Consider the following 18,309-nt stretch of genomic DNA (forward strand, 5'->3'; position numbering starts at 1 on the left):
AAATTTTTATTTTTTTCATATATGTATAATATGCTTATGTTTACCCACGCAAGCTAGCAAGCCGCACCTAGCAGCCAGCGTGGCAGAAATTAGCTTAGCACCTAGCATTAGCCCACGACTTCCTAAGCAGCTGGCAATGTGATTGGTTGATGTTGCTGTGTCATTTCGAGGTCACTAATAGCTTCCATTTTCAATCAGATATCTTAAATATGACAGGTGTCGCTAACAACGTGGTCACTGCCTGCATTTTATCACACTGAAAAAGTAGTTACTCCCTTAAGCAGGAGGCGAGAAAGCGTTTAGTAGTTCCTCCGCATCAAATGACACATTTGGCCCTCAGTTTGCGTTAAGTGCAACAATTAATGCATGTTAATTCTTAATTATGCTAATTTCATTTGAAGCGCGGCGGTGTTAGGTTCTAACAGGGTGGCCGGGTGAAGAAAAAAAAAAAAAAAAAAAAAAAGCGAAAACGCCAGAGACAACGTCGCTGTTGTTGTGGTGACGCTTCTAGCACGTTCACGTCTCGTGGTGTTAGGGGCCCGTAATGAGGACGCGAGTTCAAACATGACACGCTCTCGTCTCATAGGAATAATTGGGCTGCTTTCTTAGGGGTGTAAAAAAAAAAAAAAAAAAAACAGCAGCTACATTAGAGGTCTACGAATTGTTTAAAATATCCAAGTTCATGCTTGTGTCTGGTCACAGCTTCACACTTAGCATCACGATTTCCCCTGAGGAACACACACCACTGCAACGAGACACAATCACACAAAGTGTGTTGACAACTCTGTGTAGCTAATTGTTTATTTTCTGGAAAAGAGTTTTAGCAACAATCAGAAGCTATTAGAGTTTTGCTGCCATCTCATTCCTCTCCGCGGAGGTATTGATCGTAATCGAGCAAGTCAAAGTTTGCCAGAATCTGGAATATTTTTACAGAGGAGAAGCGCCCAGGTCGCGTGGCGCAAACCGGCCCATTAAAAATATGTAAATGAAGAGAGAGCTCGTCTAATAACGCACACGAGGGACAAATGGATCCTGGGTAGTGATTAATTTATTTGATGACGCCTCCAGCGTGGAATTTTGGGTCACAAACCAAGTGACAGGATGACAAATGACCATTTTAAGGAATTAAGCAGGGGGAAAAGTTTGTGGGGTGATGAAACAAACGCACTTCAGCTGCCTGATCTGAGGTGATAACGCTTTTGGAAGTGAAACCGGAAGGGTAAAAGCGACATAATAAGCAAATCATGGGCCGGCTCGTAAGGATAAACCCTGCTGTGATGACACATTACACACTTTTATCCATGAAAGCACTTTAGAGTGTGTCCTTCGCATCCAACAAAGGAGAAACGGTTTAATTTCCTGGAGACGATAAAACATCTTGATGATTGCCGTAGCAAGACAAATAATTTTGACGTGCTTGTAGATGAACACCTATAATGATGCTGTGTTTGTCTCATCAGCCGGGGGCCTCTTTTTTTTTTTTTTTGGAATATAGCGGGAGATTTATACAGTACATAGCTTCTGGCGTCGTTTCAACAATTTGGCTTTGTCACTGACAAAATACATCAATTCATTAATTAGGATTCATCTTGCGATATCAAATTTATAAGTGTTAAAGGAGACAGATGCTCTTTTAAGACGGGCAGTCCTGCTCATCTGTCTTGCTCACTTTGGGAATTTAAGACTCAACACCGCATGTGTTAATTTGGCAGATTCCTTGAGTCCCGCCTCCCGAGGACATGCTCGCGCGGATGCCACACATGTACGTAGGTGCGACACACATGACGACCCGTCGGCGGCGACGGTGGGTCGCGTTCCACTCACATTCGCACGTGCTAAAAAAAGATGAATTGCTGTCCTCATTCAGTCCATCCCGCAATGCTGTGACCCTGACAGCCAGCGCCTCTTTGTCGAATGCCATTAGCAATGTAGCACTACAAAATGCTGCTAAATGCTGCCATAAATGACATTTGGCTGTTACTGGAAAAAAAATGGACACCATGTTTACACGCCAACAAGAGGGGAAAAAAGCACTACCTTGACTACAAGTCACCACTTGGTCAATTTTTTTTTTTTTTTTTTTTTGCCAGGTGCTGACTCAGCACTTTAGTGGAGGAGACAAAAATTGCTCATCCCACAAAAAACATGCTGTCCCAAATAATGTTCCAACATTTCAAAGCAAGTTCAAAAGCATAAATATGATTTTATAAAAGCACTTGAGCAAGTAGTTATTATCATTTCCTAATCTTCTTTTGACAGAACTATTGCAAGCTTGGTTGGTGTCGCTATAGCAAAAGAAAAATAATAAAAATAACAAAAGTACTTGACAAAAAAATTTGGAGATATAACACCTGTATTAAAGCAGAGAAGTGGTGTCGCCACGGCAACAAAATAGCTGTGCCGTTTCTATTTAAAGCCAAAACTTAGCAATTTTGAGGCTTCAAACACACAAGTGAGGTCAAATCCTTTTCGTATTGCAGGTTCTGCCAGCCCTACGTGCTTCGCCTCACTGACATAAAACATGCTGCGCTAATTAATTGGAGACTCAAAAGTGCCTGCAGTGTCAATGTGTGTGTGTGTGTGTGTGTGTGTGTGTGTGTGTGTGTGTGTGCGTGTGTGTGTGTGCGTGTGTGTGTGTGTGTGTGTGTGCGTGCGCGTGAGATCGAACAACATGGCCTGGGTGGAAGTGTGTCTCGTCAAATGTCCGTTGGGATGGGATCCCCGGCCCATCGCTTCCCTCCAAAGCCTAATGGATGGTCATCAACTGACAATTGTACTTGAGTGTTCTAATTAAAAAATAATAATAACACAGCTCCATTTTGCCTTGAGGAAGCGAGCGGCCCAGCCATTATCTAAGCAAAGCCAACGCCGAGAAAAGGCATCTCCAGTTCCTATTTAAAGCCTATCAGACATGCATCCTCTTCATCACCTCTAAGCAACCCTCGGCGCTGTCACGAGTGAACGCATGAGCGGCCAGAGTAATGTTCACACTCCGCATTTGGATACACATTGCGTGTAGCATGAAAGTGACTCACAGCTCCCCCTTTCCAGATTGTGCCCAATTTCATGGTGTTACACTCAGCAGGCATCAAGTGAGCACACCCATTTGCCATCCGGTGTTGGCTGCATCATATCTTGTCGTCTAGCGCCACATCTTGCGCACTTCATTCTTCTCATTAAGAGAAATAGGAAAATGAACATTTGTGGCCGCGGTTTGATTAACCTCAGCTCCGAGCAGTTGCTCCTGACAATATCAGTGTCTATTGACCTGCAGCTACTCAGAGGTGTAAAGGTGCAAAGGTCTGGAGATGTGGGACCGGGCTGGGCCGAGCGGCGGTAACGGGGGGAGCCTCCCCGGCCTAATTGTCTCTTCCCGCTAAACTGACGTTATTGGCAGCTGCCACTGTCTCCGGCAGTCGACGGCAGCGGCGAAATGAAGCAGAGGGCCGGCTAATTGCAATGGCCTTTTCATCATCTTCATGCTTTCATAGAAACCAGGAGAGGCAGCCAATCAAAAGTCTTCACATCGTTAGGTAGGACTGTTGGATTCCAAATTCGCCAATAAAAAAATAAGCCTGGAAAAAAAAGAAGCTTGGCAACTAGTCTCCGCAATTTTGCACAACAATGTTACCTGAGCTGATTCTCTCACCTGTTTTTTAAATTTGGTCATGTGACATTCGCAAGCTGAGCCCTGATTGGTCATTGTCTGTGTCCAACTGGCATGTCATTTTGAGTCAACAGCAAGGGACAAAATGGCCGCCGCCGGAGATGAATAAAAATGGCACAATTTTGCTCTTTGGTTCAACTCCACAAACACTAGATGGAACCGAATACAGTGTTTAAACAAATTTAGCAGAGAACCTTAAAAAACATTTTGGTCTTGACATCCCTTTTTTTGTGCTTTGGATTTGGGAGAGTGCATGCCTGGGGGTCTGGGATGTTAAATGGGGGTGTTACGGCGGGACGGCTGCAAAGTTCAACGCTGGCGGATGTTTCGGGAGGGCAACGGCTCCGCCTGACAAGAGATCAATACTGTCCTCAGAGTGGCTGGAGTCAAGCTGCTGGGTCTGACAGGGGGCCGTGTGGCGTAATTGGATCAGGGGCGCAGCAAGTCGCCTGCATGAATCCCCCCCGCCCCCCCTTTTCTTCAGGACTGTCACAGCTGTCACATGTCATCCCCCTGCACCGCTGTCACCCCGGGAGGTTAGCGGCTGGCTCCTCTACCCCTCTCGCACCCATGCAAATGTCCACTTAGCAGATGAAGGCCGCCCCGATATTAGACGCACTCTTCATGCTTTTATGCAAAAATAAAATCGATGTCATTGGAGAATTTCATGGAAATAAAGTCGGCATTTATGCAAAAGCCAAAGAGCGAAACCGCGTGAAGAAGTGGAAATAATTTGGTCCTGCTTATTAAAACGGGGATGAAAATAAGGCTGTGAAAAAAGAAAAAAAACAAACAAAACGAGTTGAGGATTAGATGATATAGAGAGCAAAAATCCACAGATGACATAAAATCGTGAAAAACCTTATCTCCATTTGGTCTCAATGGGAGAGTATTGATGAACAGCATCTTTTGAAAGAATTTCTTTTGTGTCAGAAAACATGGAGAGCATCTTAATAGTCTTTTAAAAACAAGCAGCCTGATCTCATTAATCTGCGCTTTGGACGAGAGATTAGAAGACGGAATTCCACAGTCAAGCCTGCATGCTGTCGAAAATAAAAAATGACAATGTACATAATGATCTGTCGGTCGCTAATCTAGCTAGCATCCAACTGGGACCTCTTTTATAAAAAGTCGCGCTTTATTCAAATACTAAATATCTGAGGGCCTCAATAATTGTCACCCCTTCCGAGTCGCAGAGGAGATTTCGGACTTCGCAGAAAGCGTCGGATTAAAAACGTGGTTGAATATAAAAACGGAAATCCGTGTGTAAATATACAGCAACAATTGGAGGCTGTGATGTTATCCTGCGAGAGTCGCCCTGCCCTCCATTTTCACACTCTTAATCAAATTAAAAGCTTAGGATCAGCGTGATTGAATTACCACCGATACAACGCACGATTCTTTTTAGTTTGGCGATGGCGAATTTGAGAAGACGCACGACACGGGGGGAGGCGCAACACCACAGCGAGGCAGTGAGGCCGAATGGTTGTCTCAGTAATCTCGAAGAGTGACGCCTCCTTCCGGGACTGCGAGTTCACCTCGGCAGCCTCGACGGTTCAGCGAGCACAAGGATGTGCTTAACAAACGGCGAGGACGGCGGCGGGGCTCGACTGGCGGGCGGTCACGGGCTCGTGCTAAGTGATCTGTATTCCCCGTGAATCCACCGCGCCTTAACCCTGTGAAATTAAGGACACTCGCCAAAACCCGCCTCTGACCCCCAACATAATGCAAAATTCAAAAAGCGCCATGCATCAGTGTCTGTGTGATATGTAAGGAAAGGGGAGGAGGCGGGGCCAGGGCGGCGGAATAACCCACCAAAGCACCGTTAGGAAATGTCTCTGGATGCTGTTGCAGAATTCTGATTAAGACCTCCAGCAGGCTAGAACCCAGATGCCTATTGGTAGACATAGACCTAGACCTGTTGTTCTCAAAGTGGGTTCCTTAGAACCCTGGAGGTCAATTATACAGCTCTCGCTTTCGTGAGATTCCCTTTAAGATAACCGAGATTCTGGCTAGATTCACACCCAAAAAATTTAATTATAATAAAATTAACAATATAAAAAATAACAATAAATACAAAATAATATCACAAATATAATAATAGTAATAATAAAAATAATAATAAAAAAATAAATAATTGATAGTACAAGGTATATTAGCGTACTCAAAAAGGATAGCTTTTTAATTTGTAGTTTGGTGTTGAGTCTCTTCCTAAATAACCGAGACAGTTAATTGTTTAAAGAACATGGCCGGGGGAAGTAAAGATTGGCAGGTGAAAGTGAGGCTTGCAAACTGACCTGCACGCGAGACCTCCTCGTTGGCGACTCATAATCACTACTCTCAGGGAGTCACGTGAGCCGCTAAAAGGGTGCCAAAGCCATTATGGGAGTGCTACAAACTCCACTTAAAGATCACTTTATACTCTATTACCTTCACTGTATTTACAGGAGGCTAGCTTTTTGGTAATACATTTGCCGGTGGCTCGGCAGGTGTCCATCTGCTGCGGGAGAAAAATGTGGCGCCGGAAAGATATTGTTTCCTCTACTGCATTTTCTCAACAGGACAGAACAACAATTTGCGGGACAAGTGGCGCCGTGTGCAAAGTAGATCGCAAAGAAGAAGTAGAATAAAATTTGACTTAGGGAAGGAACACAATTAAGATGCATGTAGACAATAAAACTATCAAATACAGTGCCACTTCTAATTGTTAATGACTCAGCAATTTTTCTAAGGTTACTCGAGGCATGATGAGGCTACGATCGTCCGGTACATGGCGACATCTCACGAGAACAAGTTCCAGTTTCGATCCATGTCGAACAATCAAAGCCATTTACAGATCATTGCCAGTCATTTGTGGACAATTAAGTCTTTGGTGCTCGGTGTGAGTCCAACACATTGTGCAAATGTCTCACTAACAAAGAATTACAATCAATTAGAAGCACAGGAATACCTTTCCTTCCTGCAATGCCGAGCTATTTCCTCTGACATTTTGTACTTATTATAGTGTGTGTGTTTGTGTGTGTGTGGCGGGGGGGCATTGGAATATTAAATACCATCTACCGTTTGGGTTATACGTTCCAGAGATGAAAATCTGCCTCGTAACAACAGAGAATAATCTAATTTATTATTTATAAATAATTTGAAGCTTCCTGCAAAATTCAATACAAAACACGCAAGTGAGGTAGATTTTTTTTTATCATTTATAAAAAATGGGAAGAGGACCGTGCAAAAACATAATCGCATAATAACTCTCAATGGCAACATTCACGATTTCTTGTCTCGTGATGTAACCGAAGCAGTTCTAAGTGAGCGCTCACCATTACAGCTTGTCCTCTAAGCAAAGTTGCTGACATTGTTGAGGGATGAGAGCTAGCTAAACACGCCTCACACTTGATTCTTTTCACATCAGTGTCAACAAATTAGTAATGGTATCCCCCGGCTGAGATTGACGTATTTGTTTGCACCGCCGGAGCCGAAGTATGCGCGGGAGAGATAGGCATCCTCCAAACAAATATGGAAACCCAGCTTATTCCACACGTAATCATCGGCCGACCAACTGTAGTGCGAGATATCGGCCGAGCTGTCCTGGCGCTGATAGAGCCGTGCGGCAGCTATAAGAAATCAGCCCGAATGTGTCAAGGCTAGATAAGTGGACGTGCGTGTCTGCAGGAGATATATTTACACTGAGCAGGTAGCGGGCAGGCCACATCTAATTGACTCTGCAGCAGCAGTGGAGTGGATGAGGGGCTTACAGGGCGGCCGGCCGACTGGCCGGGCGGCCGAGAGCGCAAGATTAGTGCTGACGTCTCTGCCACATCAATTAGAACCCGTGGCTTGGGCCGGAGCGGAATCGCCACCGCCGGCCGGCCCGGGCCCTCCTGGCGCGCCTGGTTCCTGTGGACTGGTGGTCCAGACTCCCCCATGGAGGGAGGTGCCACAGAGAGTTTCACGACAAATGGCCGGATGTGTCCGTCAAAGCGTCCGATGGGGGCACGCTGGGTGAGTAGCACCCTGCTGTTGTCTTCACTTTTCATACTGCTTCATCTCACTACATTTCTAGTGTCTCGAAAAGAGGCATTGAACTAAAAATAATTAGTATACCTTCCATTCATGTCAAATAAATATTCCCCATTGAAATGAATGGACATGCCATTAATCGGTTCCAAACTCCCATCAAACCAATACCATTTTTTGTCACCATTACATTCCGATTAATTTTGATTCAATGGCCCTCCCCAGACTTTTTTTAACCTTTGCGATACTCTTCTAAAACACTTCCCATTCTCTTCAACACTTTTTGTATCCACTAAAATTCATACAACCCACCAAATCCAAAACAATAACAAAAAGTTCCTCAGTCTGAGCTAACACGAGTATACAAATGCGCGTCACGTTGTGTTGGCCACCGGGCCAGAGCCGCATGAGGCCATCACAGAGCGTTAGTCAGCCTCTCCGCCTCCCTGTTGCCGCTGACAACAATACATCCAGATCAGCATCCTTCCCGGCGGGGGGCCGACGTCAGGCATTAAGCGTTCCAGACTCAGATAGTCCCAACACCTCCGCCTTGGTCTTCACCTCTTAACACAAATGTTCACAGACCGTCAAATTGCATTTTGCGACACCTCTGCTATACGCAAACCAAAACGTTATGTTTTGATGGGTGCGTTTGTTCTTTTGTCACAAAAAACTTGAAACCTATATTTATGAATCAGGAAGTAGCCTGCTAATTCAAAAAAAGAATAAAATGACAAATGAACAGAACTGGACATTTTTAACAGGTTGGCCTTGATTTAATCTCCATCACATTTGTCAAACTCAAGGCCCAGGGGCCAGAAACGGCCCCGCCACATCATTTTATGAGGCCCGCGAAGGCAAATTGTGCATCAAATTCGTGTGTCATTACTAGAATTACAAATTATCTTCACTTTTAATAATTTTTATTAAATATTTGACCAATTTTTACTCATCTGATTTGAAAATGAGTTATTTGTCAGTTTGTTTTGAAGCTTTTACTGTATATAATATGAGGTGCTCATACATTTATTTGGGTTGATAGTCATAATGGCCCTCCGAAAGAAGCTATGACTACAATGCGGACTGCAAAAAAAATGAGTTTGACACCCCTGCTCTAGATGCTCAAACTATTTGACATTAACCAACAATAATGAATGTCGTAAATATAAAACTCTTGATTTCATTAATAATAAATTATAATAAATTAAAAATAAATAATAAATTAAAAAATATAAAAATAAATAAAATAAATAATATATAAATATATATAACTATAAACATAAATAATTCCGGTACCATAGATTTAAAAAAGAATCTCAAAATGTCTTGCCTAAAATTTCATGACATTTCCATTTCCTGAGTGAGAGCGGCACTAAATTGCAAAGTGACTAAATGAAAGGAGGTAGGAGGCTCCTGCTCAGCACCAATTATCCCTCAGATGTAGCAGCTCATATGGCTGCAGGGCCACTTATATCAGGGCTCCTCTGGTCCACAGTGGGTCTGTCACACACACGCTCACGCACACACACGGTTCAGGTCGGCGTTTACAACAACAAAGTGCAGTTTGAGTAGCCGGCCAATCACAAGAATGCCACCACTTCCTGCCTTTCATGCCGTGTGCCTTTTTTCTAATCAATTATTAATCAAAGTCCTGTTTTGAAAGTCTAACTCAAAGACACATCTGCCGCACTGAAGTGTGTGTGTGTTTTTTTTTCTGCCGGGTCGCCTTTTTCATGGTTTCATTTACGATGCTCTTATGTGTTTGTCACGAGGTGGTATTATGTGCAACTGAAGGTGATTGATATGCAATAAAAAGATGGATTGTGAGTGTGACTTACAGGACTACAGTTTACTCTGCTGTCAGTACAGAGGATTTTTTTCCCCTCTGAAGATTCATAAAACACGCAGCTAGTACATTAAAGGATAACATTACAATATGTTTATACATAATTCAGTAAGAATTTTAAGCATATAGTATATTTAATGTTAGGCAGTTGTCGATTCTGATTTAGGGCAGAATAAAATTTTGGTTAATTAGCCAAGATTTTTGTCAAGTGTTTTGTTTTCGGCACGCTTCAATTTTTTACATACATTAAAGAATTCATGAATTATACAGTTTTATCACATTTGAATGAAGAGTGTACTGCTCCCAATGCGGTTGTTCTTTGCAAATGATAAAAAATCTATTTTTACATTGTTCATATTTTGCACCACCTGTTGTTGTCAAATATCGCTTGTTCAAAGAGATATAAGACCGCCACAATAATGCTATTTGTTAGCCTGTCTATGGTGTTTCCCAATAGCTGTTAGCATTAAGCTAACAGACTTAAAATCACAATGTTTTTTTTCCCTCACATTCTCATTTCTTTTTTTAATGGAAAATGCAATGAATACCTATGACTGCAGTTATACCTCAATTCACCCGTTCGATAAAAAATTCATCCACTGTTTGGGTCGAAAACTCCAACACCTCCACGCACCTTTTATTGGGAGACAAATTGAAGCGTTGGTCCAGAGCGGGGCGGGCGGCCAACACGGGGAATCTATTTAGCCATCCCATTCCGGGCCGGAGCGGCCGGCGGATGCCTTCAAAGGCGGCGGCAACAATGCGAGTGACATCGGGTCACGGTTCCTCCTCGCGGCCACCTGGCTGATAGAATTGTTCTGCGGGGAGATAGAAGAGACGTGTGAAGCGCTGCTTTTTGTCACGGCCATATCTGATGATTGATGGCTGCGCGGCCAGTGTGAATCTGCCCTTTTTAAATAATTTATGTTGGCCATCGCTATGGACAAGTACTTTATAACAGGGTTGTTATTTTTCCATTGACTGCAGAGATCAATACTTTAAAGACATGACATGGACCACTAATGAAGTACTTAAATGGCTCTCCAGAGTGCAAAGCGTTGCGGTGTTTACGCCGAGCAAAGAGTGAAAACAGCTTTATTGCTCCTCTTTGGAAAGTGAGACTTTATTGGACACATAAAAACAAGTTGCGGGACACTGTCGGAGTCCCTTTTCAACGTGGCATTTAAAATGTGTGCCACATCCAAAAACGGCAGAGATCATAAATTACTTGAAAATGTTAATGTGCAATTTATATTTGTGCGTAAAAATTATGCAAAGCGTGCTGTTTTGTATCATTTTAGACAACTATTGATAGAGCGCAATATAAAATGTGCTTGGAATACAAATACCAGATTCTGCTTTGTAACGCTGACTATTGAATTGGAATAAATCACCAAATAAAAATAACAAAATAGCGTCAAAAAAAACTTTAGAATGAAAAAATTGCAGAGCCACGTGTTTATTCCTCCACTTACCAAAAGACAAATTAGCTCAACAATGCCGTTTGAATTCTTATTAAAGTTGATTAATTCTCATCATTAGTCGATCACACAACAGCTCATAAAATACACTAAATTGATTCCTTTACAGTGATTAATATGTGAAACACTTGAATTAACATCAATAAATCAATTTGTGAATCAATGACATGATGGTGTTTAAATACAGAGCTAATAGTGTACATTAAGTAGTGGCGCGCCAGCCATCGTATATCATTTGGTGGGCCCAAGACGAGGAGCAGAGGATCAACCTGAAATGATCGCAACAACTGTATTTATGTGATGGAATTTAAAAAAATAATAATATATGTACAAACAGATGATGAAAGCAGATCTTCCTCGGTGGATGTACAATTGAAAATACGAGAGTAGACTACGAAGGCTGTGTAAGTGGAAACGCTCCAAACTCGAGAGGTTTCATCCAATTTAGCGCCGGGAGAAGACCTTGTAGACCGCTATGAACAAGACTGCGATGGGGAAAAAAAAAAAAACTCAAGCAGGGCTATCTTCAAGCTGCGGATCAGTCAACAGCGTTAACATGACAATCCTTGGTGAAGAATTACACCTCTGCCCATCTGCACTCTCATTAATAGTGCTCAAACTTGTAATGGCTGTCTGATCGGGCGAATGTACGAGCTGAAAGATCGATGGGTGTGTGTGGGGGGGCTGCTATGCTAATGCTAAGAGCTAATTATTCAAAAATTATTTGAATAAAATTCATTATTTGTGAGAAGAATTAGGTGGGTAGTAAAATCAATCAAATTGAATGGACCTGAATTAATATTTTTTTTAACTCCACAAAGATGGCCGCCATTTATTATTGCTTAAAAGGCAGTCCAGAAAATGGACAATTGGAATGAACTGGCCCCTGCTTCACAAAAATTTCCTTCAGTTAAGCCCAATAACAAGTGTTTGAGTAAATCAAAAGGCTAAATTAGGGAGAGGCAATAATTACGGCTTACATGCGCGGGCCGTTTCCAAACCGGGCTTTAATGAAATGCGGCGTAATGGAGATGGCTCTCGGGGAGAGCGAGACGTTTATGAGGGGCCGGGAGCGCGGCAGCTGCCTTTCCCCCTGAGAGATAGAAATTTATGCCATATACCCCGTTGATTGTCGAGAAGGTAAAGAACCGATAGCGGCGTGTTGGGAGGTTTAATTTAAAGTGTGTTTCTCACTAGGCTGCTCACAACACTTAATTAAACTCTGCTGTTTTGGCAATGACAAATGCTGCCGCGCCGGCGGAAGCCGAGCCGCTGTGACTGAGAGGCTTTTGTAATTTCTCTCATGTGCAGCCATGGCCACATCCAGGTCACAAACTGTAGAATTAAAGAACTAAACAAGATTCAGACTTGGGGGAATGGAGGCTGGAGGAAAAAGGGGAGGGCGGGTGGTTGGATGGAGTCATTTCTTTGTCTGCAATCAGTCTACATTTTCATCCTTCTCATTTTTTTTGGCGTGGATTTATGAGCGTCTGCGCCTGTGGTTTTCTACCTTCATTGCCTTCCTTTCACACTGACTTTTCCTAAGGCCACTTGTCGGCTTGATGGAGGCTTCAACATTTTCCTGAAGAAATGATGAATAAAACGAATGGCAGGCGGGCGGGCAGCCGCGCTGAATATTTCAACCGTCGTGATCTTTGCATGACGATTGAGTTGTTCCCAGCTGAGAGGGCAGCGAGTGCAAAATATGAGGGTGGGAGGGGACTTACTGTAAGTGCCGCGCACAAAAACACGAGGCGGCTCAGGGCAGTCAACAAAGTGACAGGCGGTGACTAATAGCTTTGTTTCAGGGGGGAGAAATCCAATTCATGCCAAACATGCCTTATTTTGTTTCTGTAATGGTTTGGCTAGTGCGCATTTCATGAGATCCACTTAAAAGTAGAGCCCGGATCGCCGGCGTCCACCGGCCAGCCTTACCTGATGCTGTTATGAAGGCGCACAACTCGGTTATACCAGCAGGAAATAACCTCGCGAGATGCCTGCGAGGCACAAACGGGAGCTGGAGCATTGCATTCAATAATGTAGCCCAAGCTTTTTTTTTTTTTTTTTTAGTTCTTATGTTCCCTTTTTATTACCAGGGTGAATTGTATTATGTGTTTTTTTACCTTACATGTTTGTGAGATTTGATCACAGCAGGGGCACGCTATCTGAATAAAATGGGGGGTGGGGGGGTCATTTGGGTTACATATGTGTATTTTATTTTATTTATATGGTGTCGAGGTAGGTTCAGTTTTTAAGGCGGGAATCAGCTCTAAGGATTTTTTTTAAAGAATACGCTAAGCAAAAGCAAAAAAACGGGTATTCTGCTTAACATCACATTTCTGGAATTAATATTTTAATTCATCAACCTCCAAGGGGCGCCATGTTGGACATTGCTTGTCCTGTTGTCTATTAAAAAATATTTCATCTTTCTACAGAATGTCATGTGACCAAACCCGGAACCCAATAAAAATTTGGAAGTCTGCAGATATTTGTAGAGTTCAACGAAACCGGAGAAGCAAAATTGATATTTGATAATTTTTCAAAATAATTTAAATATTTGTCAAGTCTATTTTTCAACGGGTTGGAATGAAACTATAGCCAAGGCAAAAAATAAAATTTACAGTTGGTGCAACTGTATTAATTTTATTTTATTACAACTGCATTTTTATTCCATTCCTAGAAAGAATGACGTAAAATGAAAATGTGACATTTGTTGTATTGTTTCAAAACAGCTCCCACGTATTTTGCTGTGTAAATGCCAGAGACGCACATGCAGCGGGATCCGTTGGAGTTAACAGTGCAGCACTTTTGTGTTCACCAGCACAAATCATTAATCATGAGGCCGGCCATATTCTTGTAGCACCACCCGTGCTTTCATTACTGGGCCTAATTAAACAGTTCTGTGAACTGGAATCTCAGATTCCTCTGTTACAGATTATCATTAATTATGCCGAAAGTGCTCAGAGATGTTGGACTCAATTATATTGCGCTCAAAGCTGGCAGCGGCGTGATTCATCGTTGGGGGTGCGCCACAGCCACAGTCTCTGGTTATCGCCCACCTCCACTTTTGTAAATTGGGCTCTGCCAGCCAACAAACTAAGAATTATGTGCTGCTTTTTTTCCATTACAAACATGTTGGAGGGGCCCAGACCAATTAAGGCCGGAAGATTTGGTGGGGAGTGATGAGGCGGGCACTGGTGCACGGCGTTGGCGGGGGGGGGCCGCGACTGTGACAATGAGCTCGCAGTCGTGACTTTATTACCACATAATAATTCATCCTCAATATCCCAAAGTTCTCATTTTTTGTACAATTTGAATTTAGACTTAATATGGCGTCGGCGGGAATCACCGGATGTACAGTCGGCTTGGAGATTTAAATTGCGATTCCTGCTCGAGCTCATATTGCTTGAAGGAAAGTGTCAACTTTTCATAATGTTTGTGTATGACAAGTAGGTTGGGAAGCTGCTAACAATGTCAATATTACTTCAATAGCCCGATGTAGGACGGGGGGGGTTTCTGTGTTCCAATGAAAGAATGTGCGAATGAGATTATTGGCTGAGGGTTAGATGATGGAGACGATATTTGGAATCAAGTTGCCACCTAAGCTGGAGCCTTAGCCTTTTTGCACAATTTCGCATCTCACACTTTTAATATATATGAAAATCAGTCTTGGCTTTCTGCATGTCTTTTATAATATCACCTGGAAGGATTTTTTTTTCCTCAAAGTGAGATTTCAGTATTGTCAAGAGTGAATATCCTTTGATCAACAAAAATCAGGATTTGTTTTTTGGGCTACATTTGTTTTTCCGCACAATCCTTTTGGTGACACAGCAGCAACAGCAGCAGCAGCAGCAGCAGCTCATTGAAAATGTAATACACTACTTCCAAGTCACAGGTCAGCTGGCAATCTGAATTTTAAAAGGATTGTGAATAATATTCTGTTTTACTTTCAAAATGAACTATGTGGCCTCCATCACGAATCCAATATATGTCTTAATCTTCCGGGCTCTTGAAGTCGGCGGCTCCGGAACAAGGCCTTTGACTCCTCAACTTAATAAGGAAATCACTTGTTTTCTCATCCGTTCTCCCAGGAGTCGCCAAAGCAGTGACGCTTTTCTTATTTTCAAAGTAATTGATGAGGCATACAATTGTAATGCTTTGCCGAGACAAAGGGAAAAAAGGGGGGCCCTCCAGTCAAGTGGAAGCTTCTAGTAAGAAATCATGCAAAGAATTGGGCGTAGAAAAAACTGTTTGACGGAAACGAGGTTGACATGCTGCATTGGGAAGGTAATCACACACATTTTAGTCATAAATTTATAAAGTCAGCAGGGTCTGTACTCTGGGATGCCCTACCTGGGGAAATCACAATGGCTGCCAAACACTTTCACTTGTTTGGTGAAAAGCCACTCAGACATGTTTTGTCATGTTGATTTCCAGATGTTAAAGTTGCATCCAAATATTAAAACGAGCGCGTTTGCTGTGAACTAAACACGGTTGACAGCAGCTGGGAATTTAAGCGTTAATTACGCACTAACCTTTTCAGTACAGATATTTGGACATGTTAGATGCCACTAATGTGGAAAATGAAAGCATCCAATGAGCAATCAGTATCCACTTACATTAGCATAGCATTGCGCCCCAAAACATGTCACAGAGATCCTCCCCTATTCATCCCAAAATAGCCGCTTAACTTTGACTGATACTAATTCTTAGTACATGAAGCCGTCGAAGCCCCTTCGCTTCCCCCGTTCCGTCTTTGTCAGAAAATTACAAGCGACAGACTTTGTGATGCCCCCAGTGTGCAAATTCCTTTCTTCTGTCAGATTACGCCATTTGATATGACGTTGGCCGCCCGGCATCGCGACCTCCCGTGCCTGCCAAAAAAGAAGGGACCTGTCATGCAGAAGGGGGAGTGGGGGTGGGCGGGGCGAGGATCATCACTCCGACCGATCCCGCTCGCTGTCATTTCCCCCGACCGTACGAGTCAACACAAATAAAAGTGAAGAGTCGGTAATGGCTCTGAGAGAGAGAGAGAGAGAGAGAGAGAGAGAGAGAGAGAGAGAGAGAGAGAGAGAAAGAAAGAGAAAGAGAGAAAGAGAGAGAGAGAAGAGAAAGAGAGAAAGAGAGAGAGAAAGAGAGAGAGAAAGAGAGAGAAAGAGAGAGAGAGAAGAGAGAGAGAGAGAGAGAGAGAGAGAGAGAGAGAGAGAGAGAGAGAGAGAGAGAGAGAGAGAGAGAGAGAGAGAGAGAGAGAGAGAGAGAGAGAGAGAGAGAGAGAGAGAGAGAGAGAGAGAGAGAGAGAGAGAGAGAGAGAGAGAGAGAGAGAGAGAGAGAGAGAGAGACCGGGCTCGTGGCGGCCATTACTTTTATTCAAACCTCACAGATGACATGATGTGAAAAATGAGCCTGTGTCTTGTCGGGTGCCCATTAGTGAGATAGCGCATTATCTCCCCTTTTTCACATTGAATCTCCTCCCCGCACGTGGTGGCAGATGCCGCCGCCGCTGACTCGCTCACTTTTATGGGCTCTTGACTGCCATAGTCTTTTAAATACCGGGATGGGGGGTGGGAGGGGGCGAGCACCAGGCGGGGATGACGTATCGCTGTCAGTGCTCTTTACCTCCCTGACAGCTGCTTTCACTGGATCACTCTTTGAGGCTTCTTTCTGAAACGGACAGCTAATGTCATTCCTCTCAGAAAGACGTGCGGCGGCAGCTATTGCAGCAAAGGTGGCGAGAATGTGGCCGCGCAATTACCAGGCAATTTACAAAGGAACAATCCGCATGCTGTTTCGTGCATAGTAAATGTATTTGTGTCCAATATGAGTCAGGCGATAACTGCTGGCAGGAATCATTCTAAGTATCTGTAATTCGATTTGAGTGACAACAAAACTCTGCTTTAAAAGTTGGCTAGCTTAATGCTAAGGCATAGTGGGGAAAATCATAGACAGGCTAACAAATAGCATTGGTGTTGCCGATTCAAACACAAAAAGTGGAGCAACACAAGCAGACAGACAGAACAACACTCACTTGTCATTTCATGGACTCATCGTGTATTCATTGCTAATCAATGATTGCTTCGGGGGACACACAGAACTGTCTGAAAATACTCGACACATCTGGCCCTGGAGTGAGCAAGGGACTTTAAGTGAGTCTACAAAGAGAAATACATGTGGCGAGCAATGTTCAGGGGTTGTGGTCAGTGGCAGGGAGTCTTGGCTTCTTTCAGGCATGAGTGTGAACCACAGCCACCCGGTTCAATCTAATCTCTGACAAGAAACAACAAGCCTTCGGGAAGTCCCCAAGGGGCTTTCACAAGGCTGCACAACATCACAAGGAGCTCCACTCAGGAAGACCTTCCATCTGCCGCACAAGAGTGTGTTTTGATTTTCTAACTTCACTGAAGGAGAAGTTCTCAGTTTTCCTCCAGCATTGCGGGTCCGTTTGGACCCCCACCCCCTCTGCCCCCACCTGTCAGTTTTCCCTAAGTCCACACACACTAAACACGATCCCTAGTGGCCATGTCCCCAGACCGGTGAACAACAGAGATGCGAGCGCCGCTGTCACAGAGCATACCGCAATCAGCCAAAAAAATAAAAAAAAAGACGGGAGATCTGAGGAGCAATTACAATGTGGCAGTGAAGAGGAGCAAAACTTGCGAGGACACCGGAAATAAATTACCCACCGTGAGAATTTAGTGCTTCAAGCAACTGCTAATCCAAGGCAACGATTCGCCCCATGCCGGAATAGCAGCAGGGAGTGTTAACAGTGTCACTTTGTGGACAAAGACCAGCAGGAAACATAAAGCTAAATAATGCTACAAATTAGCCCGTTTAAGTAAGAATCGGAATTTACCTCCGATGCAAAGCGAGTAATTCAACTCGAAACTGAGGCACGATGGTGCTGATCACCTGACACACCTGATATTTCAAGTATTTTCCTCTCACGGGCAGCAACAGCTTGCAATCTGTTTGTTTAGAGTCGTCGCGACGGAAGCCAAGGCATGTCGCAACACGAAATGAATGCGACTGCAAGATGTCGCCAGCTGCGCATGATATGATGAATTACAATCAGATGTTAATCAGCCAGAGAAGCGCCTTGTTTACACTGCGGACGTGAGCATGGCGCGGCGCGGCGCAGCTTGGACGCTTCTCGTATCCAGCTACGGATTCTTGCGCACACAGGGATAGACCACCGTTTGCAACACTAATTAACTTTTTTTTTCTTCAGTATTTTGTTTGGCGAACAAAAACACATTTCCGATAAAATGGTCTGTCTTTAAAGAGACATTAGTAAAGTTTGTTCA

General features: G+C 43.5%; 1 protein-coding gene across 15 annotated transcripts in view; it reads right to left on the reverse strand.

Moving 5' to 3' along the window:
* LOC148394573 (uncharacterized) overlaps positions 1-18,309 on the reverse strand; it is a 53,157-nt gene that overhangs the window by 25,200 nt on the left and 9,648 nt on the right. For all 15 annotated transcript variants that reach the window (XR_015859999.1, XR_015860003.1, XR_015860000.1 and 12 more), the window contains one exon: positions 10,162-10,345. Coding sequence is in view for 4 of the 15 variants with exons in the window: in XM_088383608.1 (XP_088239734.1) it covers positions 10,162-10,241 (80 nt within the window). In the remaining 11 variants the exon portion in view is untranslated. The remainder of the gene's footprint in view (positions 1-10,161; positions 10,346-18,309) is intronic.

The sequence above is a fragment of the Syngnathus floridae genome, chromosome 8 (assembly GCF_059516105.1).
Source record: "Syngnathus floridae isolate MCC-2025c chromosome 8, RoL_Sflo_1.0, whole genome shotgun sequence".
In the NCBI taxonomy this organism is placed as follows: domain Eukaryota; kingdom Metazoa; phylum Chordata; class Actinopteri; order Syngnathiformes; family Syngnathidae; genus Syngnathus; species Syngnathus floridae.